This window comes from Mauremys mutica, chromosome 5 (genome assembly GCF_020497125.1).
Source record: "Mauremys mutica isolate MM-2020 ecotype Southern chromosome 5, ASM2049712v1, whole genome shotgun sequence".
NCBI classification, from domain to species: Eukaryota; Metazoa; Chordata; order Testudines; family Geoemydidae; genus Mauremys; species Mauremys mutica.
The window spans coordinates 37,916,001-37,936,431 of NC_059076.1; the positions used below are offsets into that span (position 1 = coordinate 37,916,001).

The following is a 20,431-nucleotide window of genomic DNA, read 5'->3' on the forward strand; positions in this document are numbered from 1 at the left end:
CCTGCCCGCATTGTCCGTCACTAAGTCCAGTAATTTTGTCAAGTGTTTGTTGCACAACATGGTGGTGCCTACCCCTACCTTGTGCTTCAGGGGGTGATGGGGTCAGGGCAGCCTGTTATAGAACTACCTGATTAGTAATTGGATATGTTGGCTGGCATCTTTTTTAGTAATTGGATATGTTTGCTCCCCCTGATGTTAGAACCTGGCTACACCACTGGGGAGGGGAGCTTCCTAGACCTGTGCAGCTGGGGCTTAGGTGAATTTTGTGATACTGTGCCCCTTCCCAGCTACCACCCTGCAGTCCCCACTCCTGCACCATGCTGGGCAAGGGGCAGCCCCATCCCCAGTGAGGCTATGGTGAGGGGTGGCAGCAGGGGAGGCCATACGTGATGGCAACCTCCCCCCTCGGTACCCACCATAGGGGAGCCGAGTGGGCCTTCTGGACCTGAGAGGGACCCTAGGAGCATGTGCAGTGAACTGCGGGGGAGAGGAGGGGTCCCTCCCCTGGAGCTTGCTGCTGCCAGGGAGGGTGGAGGGGAGTCCTCTTTGGCCCTAGCCCTGGGGCAGCCTGTCTGCACCCCAAGTTCCTTATCCCCAGCCCTGCCCCAGAGTCCTCACCTGACCGGAAAAACACGCAACTTAAATTTGGTGGTCAGTTTAGAGTATCATAGAATATCAGGGTTGGAAGGGGCCTCAGGAGGTCATAAGGTCCAACCTCATGCTCAAAGCAGGACCAATTCCCAACTAAATCATCCCAGCCAGGGCTTTGTCAAGCCGGGCCTTAAAAACCTCTAAGGAAGGAGATTCCACCACCTCCCTAGGTAACCCATTCCAGTGTTTCACCACCCTCCTAGTGAAAAAGTTTCTCTTAATATCCAACCTAAACCTCCCCCACTGCAATTTGAGATCATTACTCCTTGTTCTGTCCTCTGCTACCACTGAGAACAGTCTAGATCCATCCTCTTTGTAACCCCCTATCAGGTAGTTGAAAGCAGCTATCAAATCCTCCCTTATTCTTCTCTTCTGCAGACTAAACCATCCCAGTTCCCTCAGCCTCTCCTCAGAAGTCATGTGCTCCAGCCCCCTAATCATTTTTGTTGCCCTCCACTGGATTTTCCAATTTTTCCACATCCTTCTTGCAATGTGGGGCCCAAAACTGCACGTAGTAGTCTAGATGAGGCCTCACCAATGTTGAATAGAGGAGAATGATCATGTCCCTCGATCTGCTGGCAATGCCCCCACTTATACAGCCCAAAATGATGTTAGCCTTCTTGACAAAAGCCAGAGGAGGGAGCGTTAGTGCCTGTGTGGACTTCTGAGAAGTGCATGGGGTGGAAGGAGATGCTGGGATGCTCTGGAACCACTCCTTCAAAGCCAGTCAGGACTCTGGGGGAGCCTCCTCTCTGAGCAGACTGTCTCCAGGGCAAGAAGCTTACACCTTCCTGGGTCTGACCTCAGAGCATTCAGCATGCCCTTCCACACCATGCACTTTCTGCAGTGAGTCCGCCCAGGCGGGGTCCTTGGGCAGCCAGAGGTCCCTGCACCCCAACTCGGCAGTCAGATGTGACTCTCAGCCAGACTGTAAAACAGAAGGTTTATTAGATGATGGGAACACAGTTTAAACAGAGCTTGTTGGTACAGAAAACAGAACCCCTCGGTCAGGTCCATCTTGCGGGGTGGGGAGCCCAGAACCAAGTTCTGAGTCTCTCCCCATTTCCCCAGCCAGCTCCAAACTGACACTCCCTCCTCTGGCCTCTGTGTCTCTTCCGGACAAGGAGGCCACCTGATCTCTTTATCCCCAACACCTTCAGTTGGCATCTTGCAGGGGAAACTGAGGCACCCACACAGTATTCAGAGAAAATATTAAGAACATTCCCACTTCATCACAACAGGTACAACAAAATATAATACTGTATATTGAAGTAGGCAAGTGCTGCTTCTGACTTTCCACTTTTAATTGACCCTTGTAATCTTGTGGCGCTGGCGCGTTGTAGCTTCATTTTATATCGGCTTACAGGGCGGGAGCGGGGGGGCACCACCATTTTGGGCCCAACCAAAAATTATACAAACCTGCCGCCTATGCTCCCAAGGTCTGTGAAAGTGAGGGATCGTTGTCCAGGATGGGTTGTAGATCCCTGATGATGTGTTGGAGAGGTTTTAGCTGGGGACTGTAGGTGATGGCCAGTGGAGTCCTGTTGGTTTCTTTCTTGGGCTTGTCTTGCAGTAGGTTTTTAGGCACTCAAAGATGCAGCTAGTGGGGTTTACAAAGCACCAGGGCTGGCTTTAAGCCAATTCACCCAATTCCCTGGAATCGGGCCCCGCGCCTAAGAGGGCCCTGCTCTGGGGGTCTTTGGCAGCATTTCAGTGGTGGGGGGGTCCTTCGGTGCCACGGAAGACCCAGAGTGGACCCCCCATCCTTGAAGTTCCACTGAAGCCCCAGACTGCTGCCGGGTATTGGAATTGGGCCCCACGGGTCATAAAGCCGGCCCTGCAAAGCACCTAACCTTCTAAGCGCTTTTGAAAAAAACTTTCAAAATCCAACCCTTAGTCTCTCTCTGCCTCAGTGCCCCATCTGTACAATGGGGATAACAGCACTGCTCTACCTCACCGAGGGGCTGTGAGGAGAAATAGATTAAACACTGTGAGGCAGTCAGATGCAACAGCGATGGGGCTACTTGCTATCCCTTCCCTTGGTTTTGGCTCCTTCTTTTCATTTATCCCTTTCACATCTCTCTCTTTTCTGAATGTAACCTCGGCTGTATTTGTTCTGAGTCCCCTACATTCTGTCTTCAATCCCCACCCGACCCCACAGAGGGATTCCTGTTTTCCAGGCTCATCTAATGACATCCAGATCCTTATTTTAATTACCAGCCCTTTTCTTATCTTAATCACCCTGCCTCTGTTTATAAACAAAATACTGACTCCCTGCCCCAGGGGCATAAGCTGGGAGCAGTGCCTCTCCTCTGCAGAACTCACATTCCACACTCAGGCTGTGCTGCAGTTAAGAGCTTCATCTGGGGCTAGGATGTGTGCCACGAGCAAACTCCTGTATGAAACTTGGGGGGAGAAGCCCCCCCCCAACCCCTTAAGTGGTGCCCCTGGGGATGTTCATTTATTAGTCTTCAGAGCTAACAGCCTATGGAAGTGAATGGGGGCAGTTCTCTTTAGAGCTATTGTTTCAGCCTGTCTGACAGCAGATTCAGAAAGCCAACACTGCATTTGAAATGTTTGCTTTGCAATCAAAAAGGCTAGATGCTTAGGTCATTTTTCTCCTCAAAGGTGTCTCTTTGTGTTAGTAGAAAAACAGACGTTACAGATCCAGGATTAGGTAAAACAGGAACATGTTTATTCAGGTTTAATACACAGGTGTAGGCTTCCTGCTTACAGTACTTTATAGCTGCTCAGAAGGAACTGCTTTAATTTCAAAGTGGGTATGTGGGAAAGTCTCAGAAGGGTCATCCTCTAAGAGGGCTTGGCTACACTCGAAACTTCAAAGCCCACGGCAGCGCTTTGAAGTGTGAGTGTGGCTGCAGCGCCAGCGCTGCACGTACTCCACCTCCCCGTGGGGATTAGCTTGCAGCGCTGGGAGCCGCGCTCCCAGCGCTGTGGCACTGTTTACACTGGTGCTTTACAACACTGTATCTTGCAGCGCTCAGGGGGGTGTTTTTTTTTCACACCCCTGAGCGAGAAACTTGCAGCGCTGTAAAGCACCAGTGTCGCCAAGGCCAGAGAGACATATACCCTAAAGAATACACACATAGAGACTTTAATAAGAGTAGATTAGTAATTTTCCATTGAAGTGAATTTTAATGTTGAATTGAGTTGAAAAGAAACATTTTTGCTTTGGTTCAACAAACCTCAACAAAACACTTTGCTTCAGGAATGTCATTATGTTTCAACATTTAAAAAAGTTGATTTGGAACTTTCTGTCTTGTGAAAAATGTCAATATATTGACTTTTTATCCCTATTCGAGATGGAAACAAAATTTCAAAATATCAGAATTTCCTGAAGAATGGAAGTTTTGATTGTTAGCTCAGCTGTAACTCTCATTTCAGTCCCTGCTCTTGGCTGCTCAGTTTGAGAGAACTTGATTTTCAGAGGTGCTGGGTGTACACAGCTGTCAGCCTCATCAGTTGGAGTTGTGGGTGCCCAGGACCTCTGGAAATTAGGCCAAAGGATTTTCAAGTTGGGCACTCAGCAACTAAGGCACCCAAAATCAGTAGGCACTTTTTAAAAAGTTGCCCTTAATTTTTAATCAGAAGAAACATTAAATTACGCAGAAGCCTATAGAGCTGCTAGAGGAGTGCTGAAATAGTATTCTACCCCATTCTGACTCACTTTGAGATTTTATAAAATCATTTTGCAGGCTATCCAGAATAGTGTGTAGTTTGGCTTGGTTATCATGTACCACACTGGGACAAATCCTGTCATGGCTAGCATAGGTTCAGCAATAGTATAGACAGATATCAAAGGGGTAGCCATGTTAGTCTGTATCCACAAAAACAACAAAGAGTCCAGTGGCACCTTAAAGACTAACAGATTTATTTGGGCATAAGCTTTCATGGGTAAAAACCCTCACTTCTTCAGATGCATGGAGTGAAAATTACAGATACAGGCATGAATATATATATACTGGCACATGAAGAGAAGGGCGTTACCTTACAAGTGGAGAACCAGTGTTGACAAGGCCAATTCAGTCAGGTGTCAGCCGCCCCTGCACCTGAAGCAAACAGACAGCCCCCCAACCTGAAGCACATACTCACCAGCAACTACACACCACACCACAGAACCCCTAACCCAGGAACCAATCCCTGTAAGAAACCCCGTTGCCTACTCTATCCCCATATCAACTCTAGCAACACCATCAGAGGACCCAACCACATCAGCCACACCATCAGCGGCTCATTCACCTGCACATCTACTAATATGATATATGCCTTCATGTGCCAGCAATGCCCCTCTGCTATGTATATTGGCCAAATTGGACAGTCTCTATGTAAAAGAATAAATGGACACAAATCAGACATCAGGAATGGTAACATACAAAACTCATCAGGAGAACACTTCAATCTCCCTGGACATTCAATAACAGATTTAAAAGTAGCCATCCTTCAACAAAAAAACTTCAAAAATAGACTTTAAAGAGAAACTGCAGAGCTACAATTCATTTGCAAACTTAACACCATTAATTTGGGCTTGAATAGGGACTGGGAGTGGCTGGCTCACTACAAAAGCAATTTTCCCTCTCTTGGTATTAACACTTCCTCATCAATTATTGGGAGTGGACCAAATCCACCCTGACTGAATTGGCCTTGTCAACACTGGTTCTCCACTTGTAAGGTAACTCCCTTTTGTTCATGTGCCAGTATATTTATGCCTGTATCTATAATTTTCGCTGCATGCATCTGAAGAAGTGGGGTTTTTTTACCCACAAAAGCTTATGCCCAAATAAATCTGTTAGTGTAGACAGAGTCCTCACTAACATGCTTCTGATCAGGTACAGGCTTTTTCAGAAAGTCCAGTTCAATAGATATAGAAATATTGCCTCATCTAAATCTGTTAAATGTAGCCATACAAAAAGTGATATCCAAAGAATATATAACTGAAGCATAATGAAAAGCTGTATATTACTGTTAAGTACATTTGTAGTGTAGTTTAGAATTCAGATATGAAATATATAGGTCTATCTTAAACAATCTTAAAAAGTAACCTTTACATAATTATTTGAACCCGAATATGAAGAAAACAAAAGTTTTGATTAGTTGTTGTAAATGTTTGTTGACAGATATCTGCACCTCCCCATCTGACAATTTCTTTAAATGGTATTCTTTTGATGCCATCACCAAGATTTAAGAGTTTGGGTGTTACATCATCGTTATTTTCAATAGTGGAGAGAGATCTTCAGTCCATTGATAAGGCTATGACATCTTTTTAACGACTTACAGAATATCACTAGGGCTGAGACATTTGCTCAGCAAGAAGGATTTGGAATCCTTGATAAATATTCATGTTTTCAAAATTATTGCATTTTATTTATGATGTCCCTGCTTGAATTATTTCTAATTACAATAGAACCTCAGAGTTATGAACACTTTGGGAATGGACGTTGTTTGTAACTCTGAACAAAATGTTATGGTTGTTCTTTCAAAAGTTTACAAGTGAACATTGACTTAATACAGCTTTGAAACTTTACCTCTGCAGAAGAAAAATGCTTTCATTTTTTAGTAGTTTACATTTAACACAGTACAGTACTGTGTTTGCTTTTTTGTTTTTGTTTTGTCTCTGCTGCTGCCTGATTACGTACTTCTGGTTCCAAATGAGGTATGTGGTTGACCGGTCAGTTCATAACTCTGATGTTCATAATTCTGAGGTTCTACTATAATAAATAATAACGATACTTTGCACTTATACGGAGATCTTACCCAAACCCTTGGAGCAAATCAATGGCAGAAGGACTCTGGTGTCCTGACTCAGTCCCGTGCTCCTAGCACTAGACTAAAGTACTTTTTCTTAAAAAAATCTGTTTTCAAGGATGTTACTCATACAAAATTCAACAACTCATATTTATACAATAACTTGGTTGGCTCAGCATATTTATCCACCCAAGACAAATCTGGAGTCTCGCAGTGTGTAAACAAGGGTGGTCCCATTTCAAGGTTTCCAAAAGGTTTAATCCTTTTTTATGACGTAAATGAACTCATATAAGTTGTGTGAGATCATTGATGTCTGTAGGAATTATTGACAAGAGTGAAGTGCATGCATAGGGCACCAAACAGGATGGAGAGGGATAGAGCAATCACGAGCAACTATACTGCATATTTGTTTGTCTCTTTAAAAAAACAAATAAAAACTCTCCTACTTATATCTCCCCCTTACATTTAAATTACCACTAGCCAAAGGCATTGTTTGCTTTTTTAATCACATGTAACCAGAGTTCCAAACCTTAATCTTACTAATTTGTAACGAAGCTTGCAAGAATTTGATTTTTTTTATGATTTCAACAGATATCAATGTTTAATTTTTAAGCATTTTTTCAATTTTTATCAATTTAAATTTTCACAGTTGTGGGAAATTGTGGGAGAGGATGAGACAATAATACTTAAATTACAGTAGACGTTGAGATTCAAAAAGTTAGAGCTTTATAACTGATAAAATACAAATTGTCAACATCATGTCAAAATACACAGAGTAAATATTCTTGCTTAAGAACTCAGTTTGATTTAACATTTCTTATTGCCTATCTATACATTTCAGTTATCAATGGAAATTTTTTTATCTGTTTTTGCATATGTGGTGAAATCGATGTTTACCAAAAATTTAATCCTTCCTACTTACAGTATCTCCTTAATAATGTCCCTAGGTACTGTGTCACTGTGACAAAAACAGTATGCTTCAATTAGCAACTTTCCCTTGAAGGGAAATCTGAAAGCTTTCATTTTGTTAGGGAAACTTCCTGCTAAAATTCATGACCTCATAATGGATATTAAGTAGTTTAGTTTCACTATTACTATAAGGATGCCCTTAAAGCAGTTTGTAGAGCTAGAGAGATTCACCTGCTGTCCTAAGTAACATGACATGATGTGCTTTCTGTGGAGATCACTATAATACTTCAAGCCAGTGGTTATCCATCATTTTAGTTCTGTGTTCTTCTTAATGGATACCTACTCTCCCAAACCTGAGTGCTGTCCTGCTTGGTTTTCCAAATGCTTCATGCTGCAGACCTCCAGAAAGGGCTTTGTAGTCCATTGGTGGGCGTAGACTATAGTTTGAGAACCACTACTTTACACCGAAACACTCTGACATGTTGTAGATACCTGTCATGTATTTTGCACTCTTTTAGCCTGAAGAGTGCACACTAGAAGCATGGAACCAGTGCAGACTACACAATAGAGAGATTCACTCTAAAAAGATTGAACCCATAGGGAACATCTAAACAGCAAGCCTGGGTTTATAGACTTGGGATCATGCTACAGCACTACGAACAGTTGTATAGATGTTCAGGCTTGGGCTGGAATGTGGGCTCTGAAGCCTGAGGATGGAGGTGGGTTTTAAAGCCCAAACCGCAAGATCTACCCGGATGTTTTTAGCGCTGGAGCAGGAGCCCAAGTCTGTTGACCTAAGCTCTGAGACTCGCTGCTGTGGGCTGTGTAGATGTACTGTGAATGACCACATACAACATTGTCTGATCATGTACAATAATTCCATTGAGATGAGTGAGAACATCAAAAGTAACACCAGGCATTAAAATGCTAAGGCAGAACTCTTTAATGTCACTGAATTGTGGTTGTTATAATCGGGAACTAGGATGTTAACACTGACTGAGAAGAAATCTTGCTGTCCTACAACAACCCAATCAAACCAGACAAACTTGTTTCCAAGGCTAATTCCCTGACGTAATTATGATTAAAACTATAAATAGTTTTAAGTACAGTTTGTTAGCTTATTTTTTCCATGGGGCAATACTTGATTTATTTATGTCATAATAATAAAGTCTACACAACCAGCAAACTTTGTTTTACTTTCTTAAAATACAGTCTCTTAAATGCATTGGCAGAAAGTCATTTTAGAAAGACTAATTTTAGGCCGCAATTCAAGAAAGCTCTTAAGCATTTCCTTAAGTCAGTCAGTCTCTCTCTCTCTCTCTCGCACACCCACCTCATTAAGGAGAACACCTAAAGCATTTTTTAAGATTGTGCTTAAGCCTCAGTGACTTCAACAAGATTTAGCCATGTGCTTAAGTGCTGTCCTCAGTAAGGATGCTTTCCTTAATTGGGTTATTAGGTGTGACGGCCAAAAATATTGTGGATGTACTTCTGCTGAAGTATGAGAATTTCACCAGGATTGAATTTGGTCTGATGGTTTCATTGCTGCAAGTTTAATCAGAAATAGTCACGTTCCAGTTGTGTGTACAAGTCTTTCACCTTTTGAATACTATTGGCCAAATGCCTTGCTAGTGTAAATGAATGCAGCATTACTGAAGTAAATGATTAGGACCAGCTCCAATTTACCCCAGCATAAAATCTGGCCCATTATCTTAAATTATTCTAGCAATGCCATGTTAACCTGAAGACTCATTATTTCATTCTGTAGTTGTTATGGTTTGAGCAGAGAATTAAACAAAATTATTTGACAGGAGCAGGGGAATGGCCCTTAATATATATTTCCTAAAATGCCGCTACGCCCCAACACTGAGATATTCTAGGTTGACTATTATGCAATGCCTGTATGGAAAGAACACTTGACTTCACCTGCTGTCTCACGACTTGTCCTTGGTATGTGAAAACTTTTTGTTTCATGTGTATACTCAAGTGAAGAACTACTTCACGTATTGGTCATGATAGAAAAATGGGTGAATAAAAAGGGATTATAAATTATTTGTGTACTGTCAAACAATTCATTACACATCTGTGCAACTTAAATCAAGATGTCTGTCCATTAGCTGAATGTTGAAAATAATTCCTGGCTTGACATACTAAGGCAAAATATATGCATGCTCACACAGGAGCTACTGGCTTGTCCTGGGCTAATGAGCAAGAGGTACTGGTCTTAATGGAATCTTTTTCTTTTTTTAAAGTAAATGTATTCTGATTTGTTCTGTCAGTCAGTGCTATGAAATGGATAAAAAACATTGGATACAACGTACAGTAGGACCACTTAGGGCAGTCTAATTCAAGTTTATCGAAACAAATAAAACAGCATGTGATTGAAATATTTAGTTACTTCAGCAACTGTTATTCACGTAAATATCATTTGTTGATATGTTGTCATTGAGATTTTAATGGTATCCTAAATATTTTTAGATTTAATTATTTAGTTGTTAGACTAGTTTTATATACTGTGAGCCAGTATTTTCAATGTTATTTTAAGTTATGAGCTAACTGGTCATAAATACACAGAAGTCAATATTTTCAAAAGCACCTAGATGAATTAGAAACAAGTTCCATTGATTTGTAATGTGAATTGTGGTCCCAAGTCACTCAATCGTGGTTTTTCATGCACAAATTAGGAATGTGCAACGTATGCTACTTGGAAAATCCCACCCTGTATTTTCACTGCATAACACTAATGTTTTTAGTGTAGCATTTATTTGTCATCTGTCACCTCTTAATTTCATGTCATCTTAATAATCTTTATTCATTTATTTTCAGTGCATGTCTGGTGAGGACATCTTTTCACTTCATGGTTTTCCAAACAACAGCCAGATAACAAATCCCAGCTTCTCTGCAATATGTCCGGCTGTCTTACAACAGCTGATTTTTCACCCTTGTGATAGTTCATCAAAGCACAAGAACAAATCTAAACCGACTCCTTCAGAAGGTAGCTAATATTCTTTCATTCATAATGGAACAGGAGTAGGACTTGCTGAGATGAATTGTGTCCATTTGTTTCTGCTTAATTTATGGATACATTCAGAGAAAACTGCAAGAAACCCTCCTGTAGGCAGTTATGAAATAACTTGCACATAGAGGGAAGTTTCTTCTTCATAATCATCTCTGTTAGAGGGTGGCTTATGCACTAAAGCATAAGAGCCTTTCACTGATAATAACTCTCTGACACAGAAGATGGCCTTGGTGACTGCAGGGAGAAATCCTACTTTACAGGGTGAATATTAAATGTGTTGCATTTTAGATGGGCAGCTCCCATTAAGATTTACAGGAGTCGACATTTGAATTGTCATTTGCAGATAGGGGTCAGGGAAACAAAACTATTTTAGGGGAGTCAGTGGGTATCCTTCCCAGGAAAATTTTCTGTATCTGTCCCTTTCCTATTCCTGCTTTTGTGCCTTCTTCCATGCTGCCCACTGTGCATGGAATGTCTCCTCAAGCCTGTTCTTAAATCCCTCTTTTTCTGACACTGAAATTAATAATTATAATACATAGAAATGTAAGGGGGAAGGAAATAAGTGCAAAACCAGCTATCATCATGGAATCAACTGTGGCCCCTGATCCTGACAAAGCAAAATCAATGTGATGTTTCCAGAATACTTAAGGGCCTCTCTCTTTAAAAAGGGCTGAGCACGTGCAACTCCACATCAGTGAGCAGGAGCTCTGGGTGCTCAGTAGCTTTGAAAAACAGAACATCTGTGTCTGCAGAATTGAGGCGGAGATGTGTAAATGTCTTACTGAGTAAGGGTGTGAGCTTAGTGTTATCTATCTTTCCTCTTCCCTTCCTCCTCCTTTTGTGTCTGTTGATAACCCCCATTGTTGTATTCAGACTGTAAGGTCTTCAGGGTAAGAGCCTATATCCTGTTGTGTAGGCACCTAGGACACTTTTCATCTCTTAAAAAATAACAAACAGTGATAGAGAGAAAAGCCAGAACCTTTTCACAATAGTTTCTGTGGCAGCGCCCGCGTTGCACTTCTATGGAAGAAAATTCCATCTTCTCTTAAGCAGCCAATGAACTTACAACTAGTCCTAGGCGTTACCATAGTGTTAGTGCAAAATAATGTGTAGTGCTATGCAGTAATTTGTTGTTCTTGCAGGCTTTTGTGCTGTGCTGAACACTAGTATCACTGCTGATGGTAATTTTGATGGCATTAGTAGCTATTTAATAAAAAGAATTTAGAATGAAAAGGTTTTCCCAATCAAATCATCATAATTTATGAGTCCAAAAGGCAGAGGCAGGTGTGCTGTTAACCACATAGCTCATTGTTAGTTTCTTTCCTTGGTTGAGATTGCTTGTGAGTTGAAACAAAAGCCAAACCAACAAAGGTCAATCCTTTTAAAGTTGGGTGCCTAAATGAATTCTCTGTTTTTCAGTGGTGCTGATCACCCACAATTCCCATTACCCTTGTGACATCTTAAAATCAGGCCACTTATTCTGGTGCTTAAGTGCAGACATAGGCACCCAAGTTTGAAAGAGTTTACAAAGTGTTCATACTTTGCTTAGATGAGGTCCACACTGACAACTTGCCAGGAGTCTCAAATCTGGATCTAATTTATGAGGTAGAATGGATTGCTGGTCGTCTTGGATCAAGATGGAGCATTGCATGCTGAGACCAGCAGATTCTGTGTGCCATGCCTCCATACTAAACCTGAGGTCAATTATGAGAGACATATAACAAGGGGAGTTTTATTTGGCCCCTGGGCCAGGCTTTAGCTAACCCTGGTATATGATCTTATTGCTGTCACTGTTTGTTTCTAGGTTTACAAGAATGGGTAGAAGAGCCCAACTTTTTTGTTCTTGTTATATTTCTTATTTTGTAACTTGGTTATTGGTTTACCACAACTGTTGCCATTGGGTGTAACATCCATTACTCTGACCCAATAGAATGCTGCCCATTTTATGAGATGTTTCCATTTGAGTGGCCCTTTAACTCTTCTTTCTACCTGTGGGAATATATTTGATCACTTTGCTATTTTTTTTATACCAATGGCTCACGCTGACAGTCTTCCTTTGGGTTCTGTTGCTAACTTTATCTTACTCTTTTTTCATTTATTTTTCTTACTGCATGAAATAGTGAACAATAATGCAATGGGGGTATTTTGTGCCCACTTAACCCCTTCTGATCTGTCTACACCAAAAACTAATTGCTTTAGAAAGAACATTTACTTTTGCAGAATTGTACGCATTTTCAGTACTTTTTGCACAAAATTCTGCATATTGGCTTTCTGAAATTCATCAGTTTTTTTGTTTTTTTTCCCCAGCCGTTCTTTTGTAAACCCCATATCAAGTCTGTTCTGGCATTCCTCACATACCCAAAACATCCAGTGAGCTCAGTGGGAGTTCTGAGCATGCAAGGAATGCTGGATCAGGCCAATGATAGTGTTTATCAATAGCCCCATGACAGTATTTATTAATGTTGTTAATATATACTGTTAAAAATATGTAATTCTGAATTACAGGTGCTTTGTAGGAGTGCTATAAAAGAAAATAAATAAAATGAACATTGACTAATGCTGCTTAGGACTTCATTAAATCCATGATCTCCATTTACTATGACATTTCGTCTTAGTTATAATGCAATTAACAAAACAAGTTTAATTTTTCATATGGAAAGAATATTAATTTTTTTAACACTTACTTAAAAAGTAAAGCCATTGCATCTTATAATCCTAGATTGTGAGGCTGCGACTATCTTTGTGATATTTTTCATACTATGACTAGCACAATGGGGCCCTGGTCAGGTCTTCTAGATGCTACCATAATATAAATAATAATAAACACACAAAAAACTGGAGCAAAGAATAATTAAAATCAACAAAATATTTACATAAAATAGTGGCATTATTGAAATAATAACCAAATAATTTTTTCTCCTACCATGACCAAGGGCAGAGGTAAATGTAAATATTTGTCAAAGTTATATTGGATTTTCTACTTGTCAGAGTCTGAGGACAGGCTTTTTTCTGTACTTGGAAAATGTTGCCTCTTTTTCTGGCTGTTAGACAATGTTACTGAACTGCATTATTTAATAATAATAATAATAATAAATAAAAAACTATATGCCATACACAGTAGGATCTCAGATATCTTGATAAGGGCCATTAAGGATCTCGACAGAGAGCAGAGGAAGTATATTATTTTTCTGTGTGGGTTAAGTAGCCTGTACATTTAAAGCGTGACCCATAATTGACCTCTATGCTGTTGTGACCATCTCTCTCTCTTTCTCTCTCTCTCTCTTTTGACTCCGCCAACTCATCAGCAGTGTCCAGCGACAAGATAAGAGAGGCAGCATGCCCCTGAGAACTACAGAAAATTTTCAGGGGCCTCCTACCCTACCCTGTATTACAGGGGCCTGAAATACAGAACATTTTAGAAACCCAAATATTTTTTTAAATTCCAGAATTCACTACAAAGCCCGTAACTCAGTAATTACTAAGAATGAAAATGCTGCTTTGGAAACAGAGGAAATGCTAAAAGGCAGCATGTAACACACATCTATTTTCCATATGGGTTGTGTGCTTAATAAATAGTACTGCGCATATAGCTATTTGATGATTCACTATGGGCAAAATCATGTTCTTGCCTCTTTGAGGAGTAATGGCGGGGAGAGCTGCAGAACTGCAGCAGCCAACTGGTGATGCTCTGAGGCATTCTGCCTGTCCAAGGCATCATATGCAGCCCCCCTCCTTTGCTTCTTCAGAGCAGATCTGCACACTCTGCACCAGCTGATAACCACAGATAACCATTTGCCTTTTCAGATAGGCAGAGTGTCCATTAAATACATTCCTAGAATCTCCTTGTTAGAGGGAGAAGAGTCCCTTAACTTACTAAAGTCAGGGGGTGAAGTATAAAAGAGCTCAAGGTCCTAAAATTTTAGTTGCTATCTTCCCTAGCTCAGTGGTTCTCAACCTGTGGTCTGCAGATCCCTGGGAGGCCACAAAGCATGGCTAAGATTTCCAAAGGGGTCCCCAGCAGCATTTGAAATTTTTTAGGGGTGCACAAATGAAAAGGTTGAGAATCACTGCTCTCGCTGACTGGTGGGATCATGTTTTCAGGCAGGGAGCTCAGGATATTCTAGCTGTTGCCCTTGGTCTCCCATAATGCCAATGAGAAGTTTTCAGCCAACAGACGGCATAAACTTCTCTCCTTGACTGACTTCAGTTATACATTGGTTAGCCATGGAGAATCTTCTACAGCAGTGGTCCCCAATGCGGCCCGCATCCTGGACCCCGGGAGAGCACCCGCCGAAATGCTGCCGAATTTCAGCAGCATTTCGGCGGGGACGCCTCTCGATGACGACTCTTGTCCCCAACAAGTGACGTCATCGAGAGGCGTCGCTCCCGAATTTTGGCGGTGACGCCTCTCGATGACACCACTTGCCGTCGACAAGCGATGTCATCGAGAGGCGTCGCCGCTGAAATGCCGCTGAATTTCGGCGGGTGCTCTACTGCCGCAGTGGTCCTTCGTCTGGTGCCCACCAGACGAAAAGGTTGGGGACCACTATTCTACAGTCAGCCCATTTCTAGCAATCTGGCATTAACCTAATTTTCTTATATTTTCTGACCTCAGTTTTTCTGCTGTCTTTCTACATTGACTTGTAGATATTAATATGTATCCTGTTTTTTTGCTGTCAAAATGGATAGTATTAAATTAAAAACAATCTAATTTTAAAATATTTGTCCTAATTTAATGTGTCTTGATCAAAATTTTTAGTGTTCTTGACCCAGTTTCTTTAAGACCTGAAAATAGGTTTAATTTATTTTTAAAAAATCTGCTTTAAAATAATTGTAGTGCACAGGATAATGGAGAGAGCGGACAATATACAAAATGAAAAGGCACAGTTTTATAATGATTCTAAATAGTAAAAGCAAAAGTTGTGTGGATTGTGGTAATTACAGAACCCAAATGTATGTTTGTTTATTTTTAGTACAGATAAAAATCAAAGCTTTAGTTAAGGGGTAGGCAACGTATGGCACAGGTGCCGAAGGCGGCACACAAGCTGATTTTCAGTGGCACTCACACTACCCGGGTCCTGGCCACCGGTCCGGGGGGCTCTGCATTTTTATTTAATTTTAAATGAAGCTTCTTAAACATTTTAAAAACCTTATTTACTTTAATATATAACAAAACTATTATTGTATGTAAAGACTTATAGAAAGAGACCTTCTAAAAACGTAAAAATGTATTACTAGCACGTGAAACCTTAAATTAGAGTGAATAAATGACGATTCGGCACACCACTTCTGAAAGGTTGCCGACCCCTGCTTTAGTTAATATTGATTTAGGTTTTTAAATTGTTTGCACAAGGTTTCACTTTCCTCTCATAACATTATGTACATTCCTTTCCATTTGAAAATTCGGACACTGACACCACACAGGCAAAATAAACTAAATTCAGCTTGGTGCAACTCCAGTGCAGTGAGGGATTCGGCTCCATATTAGGGCTGACAATTAATCACATTGGCCAGGAACGGCAAACCGCCTCCACGGGGAGCTGCGGGGTGGCCGTGCCTGTGGACTGTCAATGTAAACAAAATGTCTCGTGGCCCGCCAGTGGACTACCCGGATGGGCTGCATGCCGAAGGTTGCCAACCCCTGGCCTACGCTAAGTCATCTTTTTATCACTCCAGCAGTGCAAAGAAGAACTCAAAGCAGCTTTTATACTGTACAGTTTTCTGGATTATCCCGCTGCTCTCATATAGTCCAACATAACGTTGACTGTGATTATTGTTTGTGGATGATTTTATGGTAGAATTAGCAGTTTATATGGAAAACTGATTGTGGTTATACTGTAGAACTTCTTTAAAGGTGAGGTAAGAGGCAAGTTTGTGTACAGGCAAAACTTTTTGATACGCATGGACAATAAACCTCAATTTTGACAATTTCACATTGCATATAACAAAATCTGCAGTGCAGATTCTGGAACATTTATGGCACTGCTTTTTGTCACCTGAAATTATGCTCATGGTGTATGGCACTGAGCTTTTCCGAGCCTGATTCTACCCTTATCTGTCTTTAAAAGAGGCTCCTCTCACTTTACTCATGCACAATTTTTGCATTATTCAAGAGTCTCTAGTACTACTTTCTGAACTATTTGAAATTCTCTCTCTCTCTCTCTCTCTGTCACTAATGAGCCATCTTCTTTTCCACCTGCTAGTGTCACTTTCTTACTGATATAGAATGTCTGAGATTTGTCTGGTTTTTCCCCTTTTCATTTTCATATGAGTTGTTGCACTTCTGTTTAGATAGCCCCATTAGCTTTCAGCTACAAAGCACTGAGGGTGTCAGAGAAGCAGAATCTCTGCCAGAAAAATCCCTTCTCACAAAATAGCTTATGGGAGGGAGCAGAGTCCACCTGAAAATATCTCGCCTCTTTCTGAATGCACAGATGCCTCTCCACACAAACACTGCATGTTAGAGGCCTCAATGGGTTTCAGGATTGGCATCAGGCCAGAGAGTCATACTGTGGAGGCAGCTGCTATACGTGGTACTATCTCCTGTTGCTCAAGGTGGTAAGCTCATGGCCATAAGTGTACTGTGCTGTTGTAGAGGAGAAGATAGCTCTCTGCATGAATTCCTCAGAGATTCATAGATTTCTTCCCTTCTGTAAGTCAAATTGCTTTTCAGAAGGGAATAATGCATTGGAAGCTTCACACCATAAACCACATGGTGTTTTCCATGTAAATTTCCCTCATGTGGGTGTGGCATGGGTTAATAGGGCCAAAGTGCTTCACACACAGACAATATGTTAATATCTGATGAAACCTATTTTAGGAGTAGTTTAAACCTTCTCTGTGTAAATATGCTGTTCACTAAAACTTGCTCCAGTTATACAAGGCCTTAGCACAAGATTATTTTTGTAAATTATAAATATTCAATACTTTCAGGGCCAGATTCCCAAGATGGTGTAAATTAGCATAGCTCATTAATTTGAACAAATAATACTGATTTACACAAGCTGAGAATCTGCACCTTCCTTGATTTATTTCATTATTACATTGGATGTCTACAGAGAATGGCATCAACCACAGAGACAGTTACTCACAAGAAATTAAAAATAAAAAAAAATTGTCCACCCCACTCTCCCTCATGGCCCTGTTCCATTCTCTGTGTGTGGTGGATAGGATAGAGAGATACAAATGTTCATACATATGCTCCATTCTGAGATATTTAGATACTACTTCCAGGTAGGACTTGACATGCAGAAACCATTTCAGAGAAGCTTACTATATGCTCCCCATACAGGAACTTGGGAGAGTCAACAGAGGAAGGGAGCTGCAAGTTCCCACTACTGGGGATTTCCTACAAATCTTTCCCTTAGAGGGAAAGGATTATTGGCTAAAGAATCAAGCAGTGCAGCTTTCCAACCCTAGAGATCTGTGAGGAAGGGACCTACAAGTGTTCTGGCCGCTTCTCGGCTCTCCAATGGCAAATGATATTCAAATGTAGCCATGGTGGCTAGCAAGATAGTCTTATTCCTATGTCATGACTACACTGGCCTCTGGTTTCGCTTTTAAGCATTAGTCCCAGATTAAATATAGCAGGGCTAGATTATCTGTTTACTTCAGAATAAAGTGGATTTGCATCAGTTGACAATCTGGCCCACCAAATCCTGGACTTCAGACCCCAGTGTGTTTTCAATCCTTGATGTGACTGGTTCCAGACAGGAACAAATTAGTTCTAGCGTTTTGGTTTCCTTGTTTTTGAGAGTTCAGGTCAGGTCCTTTAAAGTCACACTGTACTTTTTACAATTTCTCTATTTGTAAGTTCTAAAATCAACTGCAGTTCAAACATGATTTGTGAACAATTTTTTTATACTCATGTCAATTCATCTGTTAAAAATACATTGTATATCATATTAAAACACTTGGTATTTCTGCTGTGCTCTCATTCACAGTTTGGGGGTATGGGTTCCTTGCTGTGACTATCATCAACCTGGCATCACTCCTTGGATTGGTTTTAACTCCTCTCTTGAAGAAGCCATATTTCCCCAAGATTTTAACCTATTTTGTGGGCTTGGCCATTGGGACGCTCTTTTCCAATGCGATTTTCCAGCTAATTCCAGAGGTAAGGAAGGGTATTCATTCTCTGGCTGTGGCACTTATCCATTTCCAAAGTGTTGTCATTTTTGAAGTGCAGTATAGCCTGGGTCCTCAATATGTGGGTCATAACCCCTAGGGGAATTGTGAACACATTTCAGGGGGGCCTGATTACCATCTGTCTTTATGGCTAGATGGGTGGGGAACCCCCCTACTTTATTGTAACATGAGGGTGTGGCCTGGAAGAGATTGAGGACCACTGTACTACACTATGCTTCCATCACTGGAGAATGGTCTAATGTATTTTCCCCTAAGTTATACTTTCTGTAATTCTGAAGTTAACAAAATTACAACGGTCATCAACTTGTTCAAGTTCTGTTTTGTATTGTGACTATACTGGTAGAAGGCTTAGGAATGTCTGTTGTAGTTCATTGTGTAGTAATATTGTTGCAAGAAGTAACAATAATGGAACTTTGTCTTACAAACTGTTAATAATGCAATCAGTCCCACAGACAGAAAGGGGTCTACTCACGTTAGTGTTTGCAGTCTCAGGGTACGTCTACACTACGGGACTATTCCGAATTTGCATAAACCGGTTTTGTAAAACAGATTTTATAAAATCGAGTGCGCGCGGCCACACTAAACACATTAAATTGGTGGTGTGCGTCCACGGTTCGAGGCTAGTGTCGATTTCTGGAGCGTTGCACTGTGGGTAGCTATTCCGTAGCTATCCCATAGTTCCCGCAGCCTCCCCCGCCCCTTGGAACTTCCGGGTTGAGATCCCAGTGCCTGATGGGGCAAAAATCATTGTCGCGGGTGGTTCTGGGTAAATGTCGTCAGTCACTCCTTCCTCTGGGAAAGCAATGGCAGACAAGCATTTCACGGCTTTTTTCCCTGGATTGCCCTGGCAGATGCCATAGCATGGCAATCATTGAGCCTGTTTTGCCTTTTGTGACTGTCACCGTATGTGTAATAGATGCCGCTCACAGAGGCGATTCAGCAGCGCTACACAGAAGCATGCTTTTGCTTTTGCATGATAGCAGAGATGGTTACTAGCCATACTGCACCATCTACCATACCATAAATTGGTAATAAGATGGTCATGGTTACCAGTCCTTTTGCACTGCACCATTTGCTGCTGTCATAAGTGCCCCTGGCCGATCAGCCAGGGGCGCAAAAGCCAAAATTGGGAATGACTCCCTGAGTCAATCCCTCCTTTTTGGTATCTAAAAATAGAATCAGTCCTGCCTAGAATATGGGCAAGTGTACTAGAGAACCACTGTATCATAGAGCCAGAGAGCACAGCTGCTCTGTGTCAGATCCCACAGAAATTATGAGCTGTATGCTATTCACAGGGGGTGCTCCTGCAACAACCCCACCTGTTGATTCCGTTCTTCCCCAGCCTTCCTGGGCTACCATAGCATTGCACCCCCACTTGTGTGATGAATTAATAAAGAATGCAGGAATAAGACACAGTGACTTGTTAGTGAGAAATGAGTGGAAGGCAGCTTCCAGCTGCTATGATAGTCCAGACAGGACATTAAGCAGTGTGGAGGAGAGGAGCCCAGCATCCCGCTGCTAGTCCAGGGACAATTGAATCTTTTCTTTACACATGAAGGGTGGGGGCTGATGGAGCTCAGCCCCCTGTTGCTATTATGAGGATGGTTACCAGCCATACTGCACCATCTACAAGGAAAAATTAGGGCCAGGTGCCCTTGATTGACCTCACTGATGCTAGTCGGCATGGTTACCAGCCCTTTTGCACTGCCCCATGTGCCAATAGACTGATGACGAGGATGGGTATCAGTCGTATTGCACCATCAGCCACCCATGGCGGGGGGGGGGGAGTGAGGATGTTAGTGTTGACGGCTGCAGCATCGTGTCTATCTGCAGCATTCAGTAAAGATAGGGTGACATGTAAAAGAGTCAAGAGAGGATTGTTTTCCCTTTCACAACTGGGGGTGGGTGGGGGGGTGCGTAAATTGCCGAGCTATGCCCTGACCC

The 20,431-nt window shown here is 41.7% G+C and overlaps 1 protein-coding gene across 2 annotated transcripts in view; it reads left to right on the top strand.

Annotated features, from left to right (window-relative positions):
- The window catches only part of SLC39A8 (solute carrier family 39 member 8), a 71,215-nt gene that overhangs the window by 36,590 nt on the left and 14,194 nt on the right, over window positions 1-20,431 (top strand). For both annotated transcript variants that reach the window (XM_045018469.1, XM_045018470.1), the window contains 2 exons: window positions 10,150-10,318; window positions 18,286-18,455. In XM_045018469.1, coding sequence (XP_044874404.1) covers window positions 10,150-10,318; window positions 18,286-18,455 — 339 coding nt within the window. The remainder of the gene's footprint in view (window positions 1-10,149; window positions 10,319-18,285; window positions 18,456-20,431) is intronic.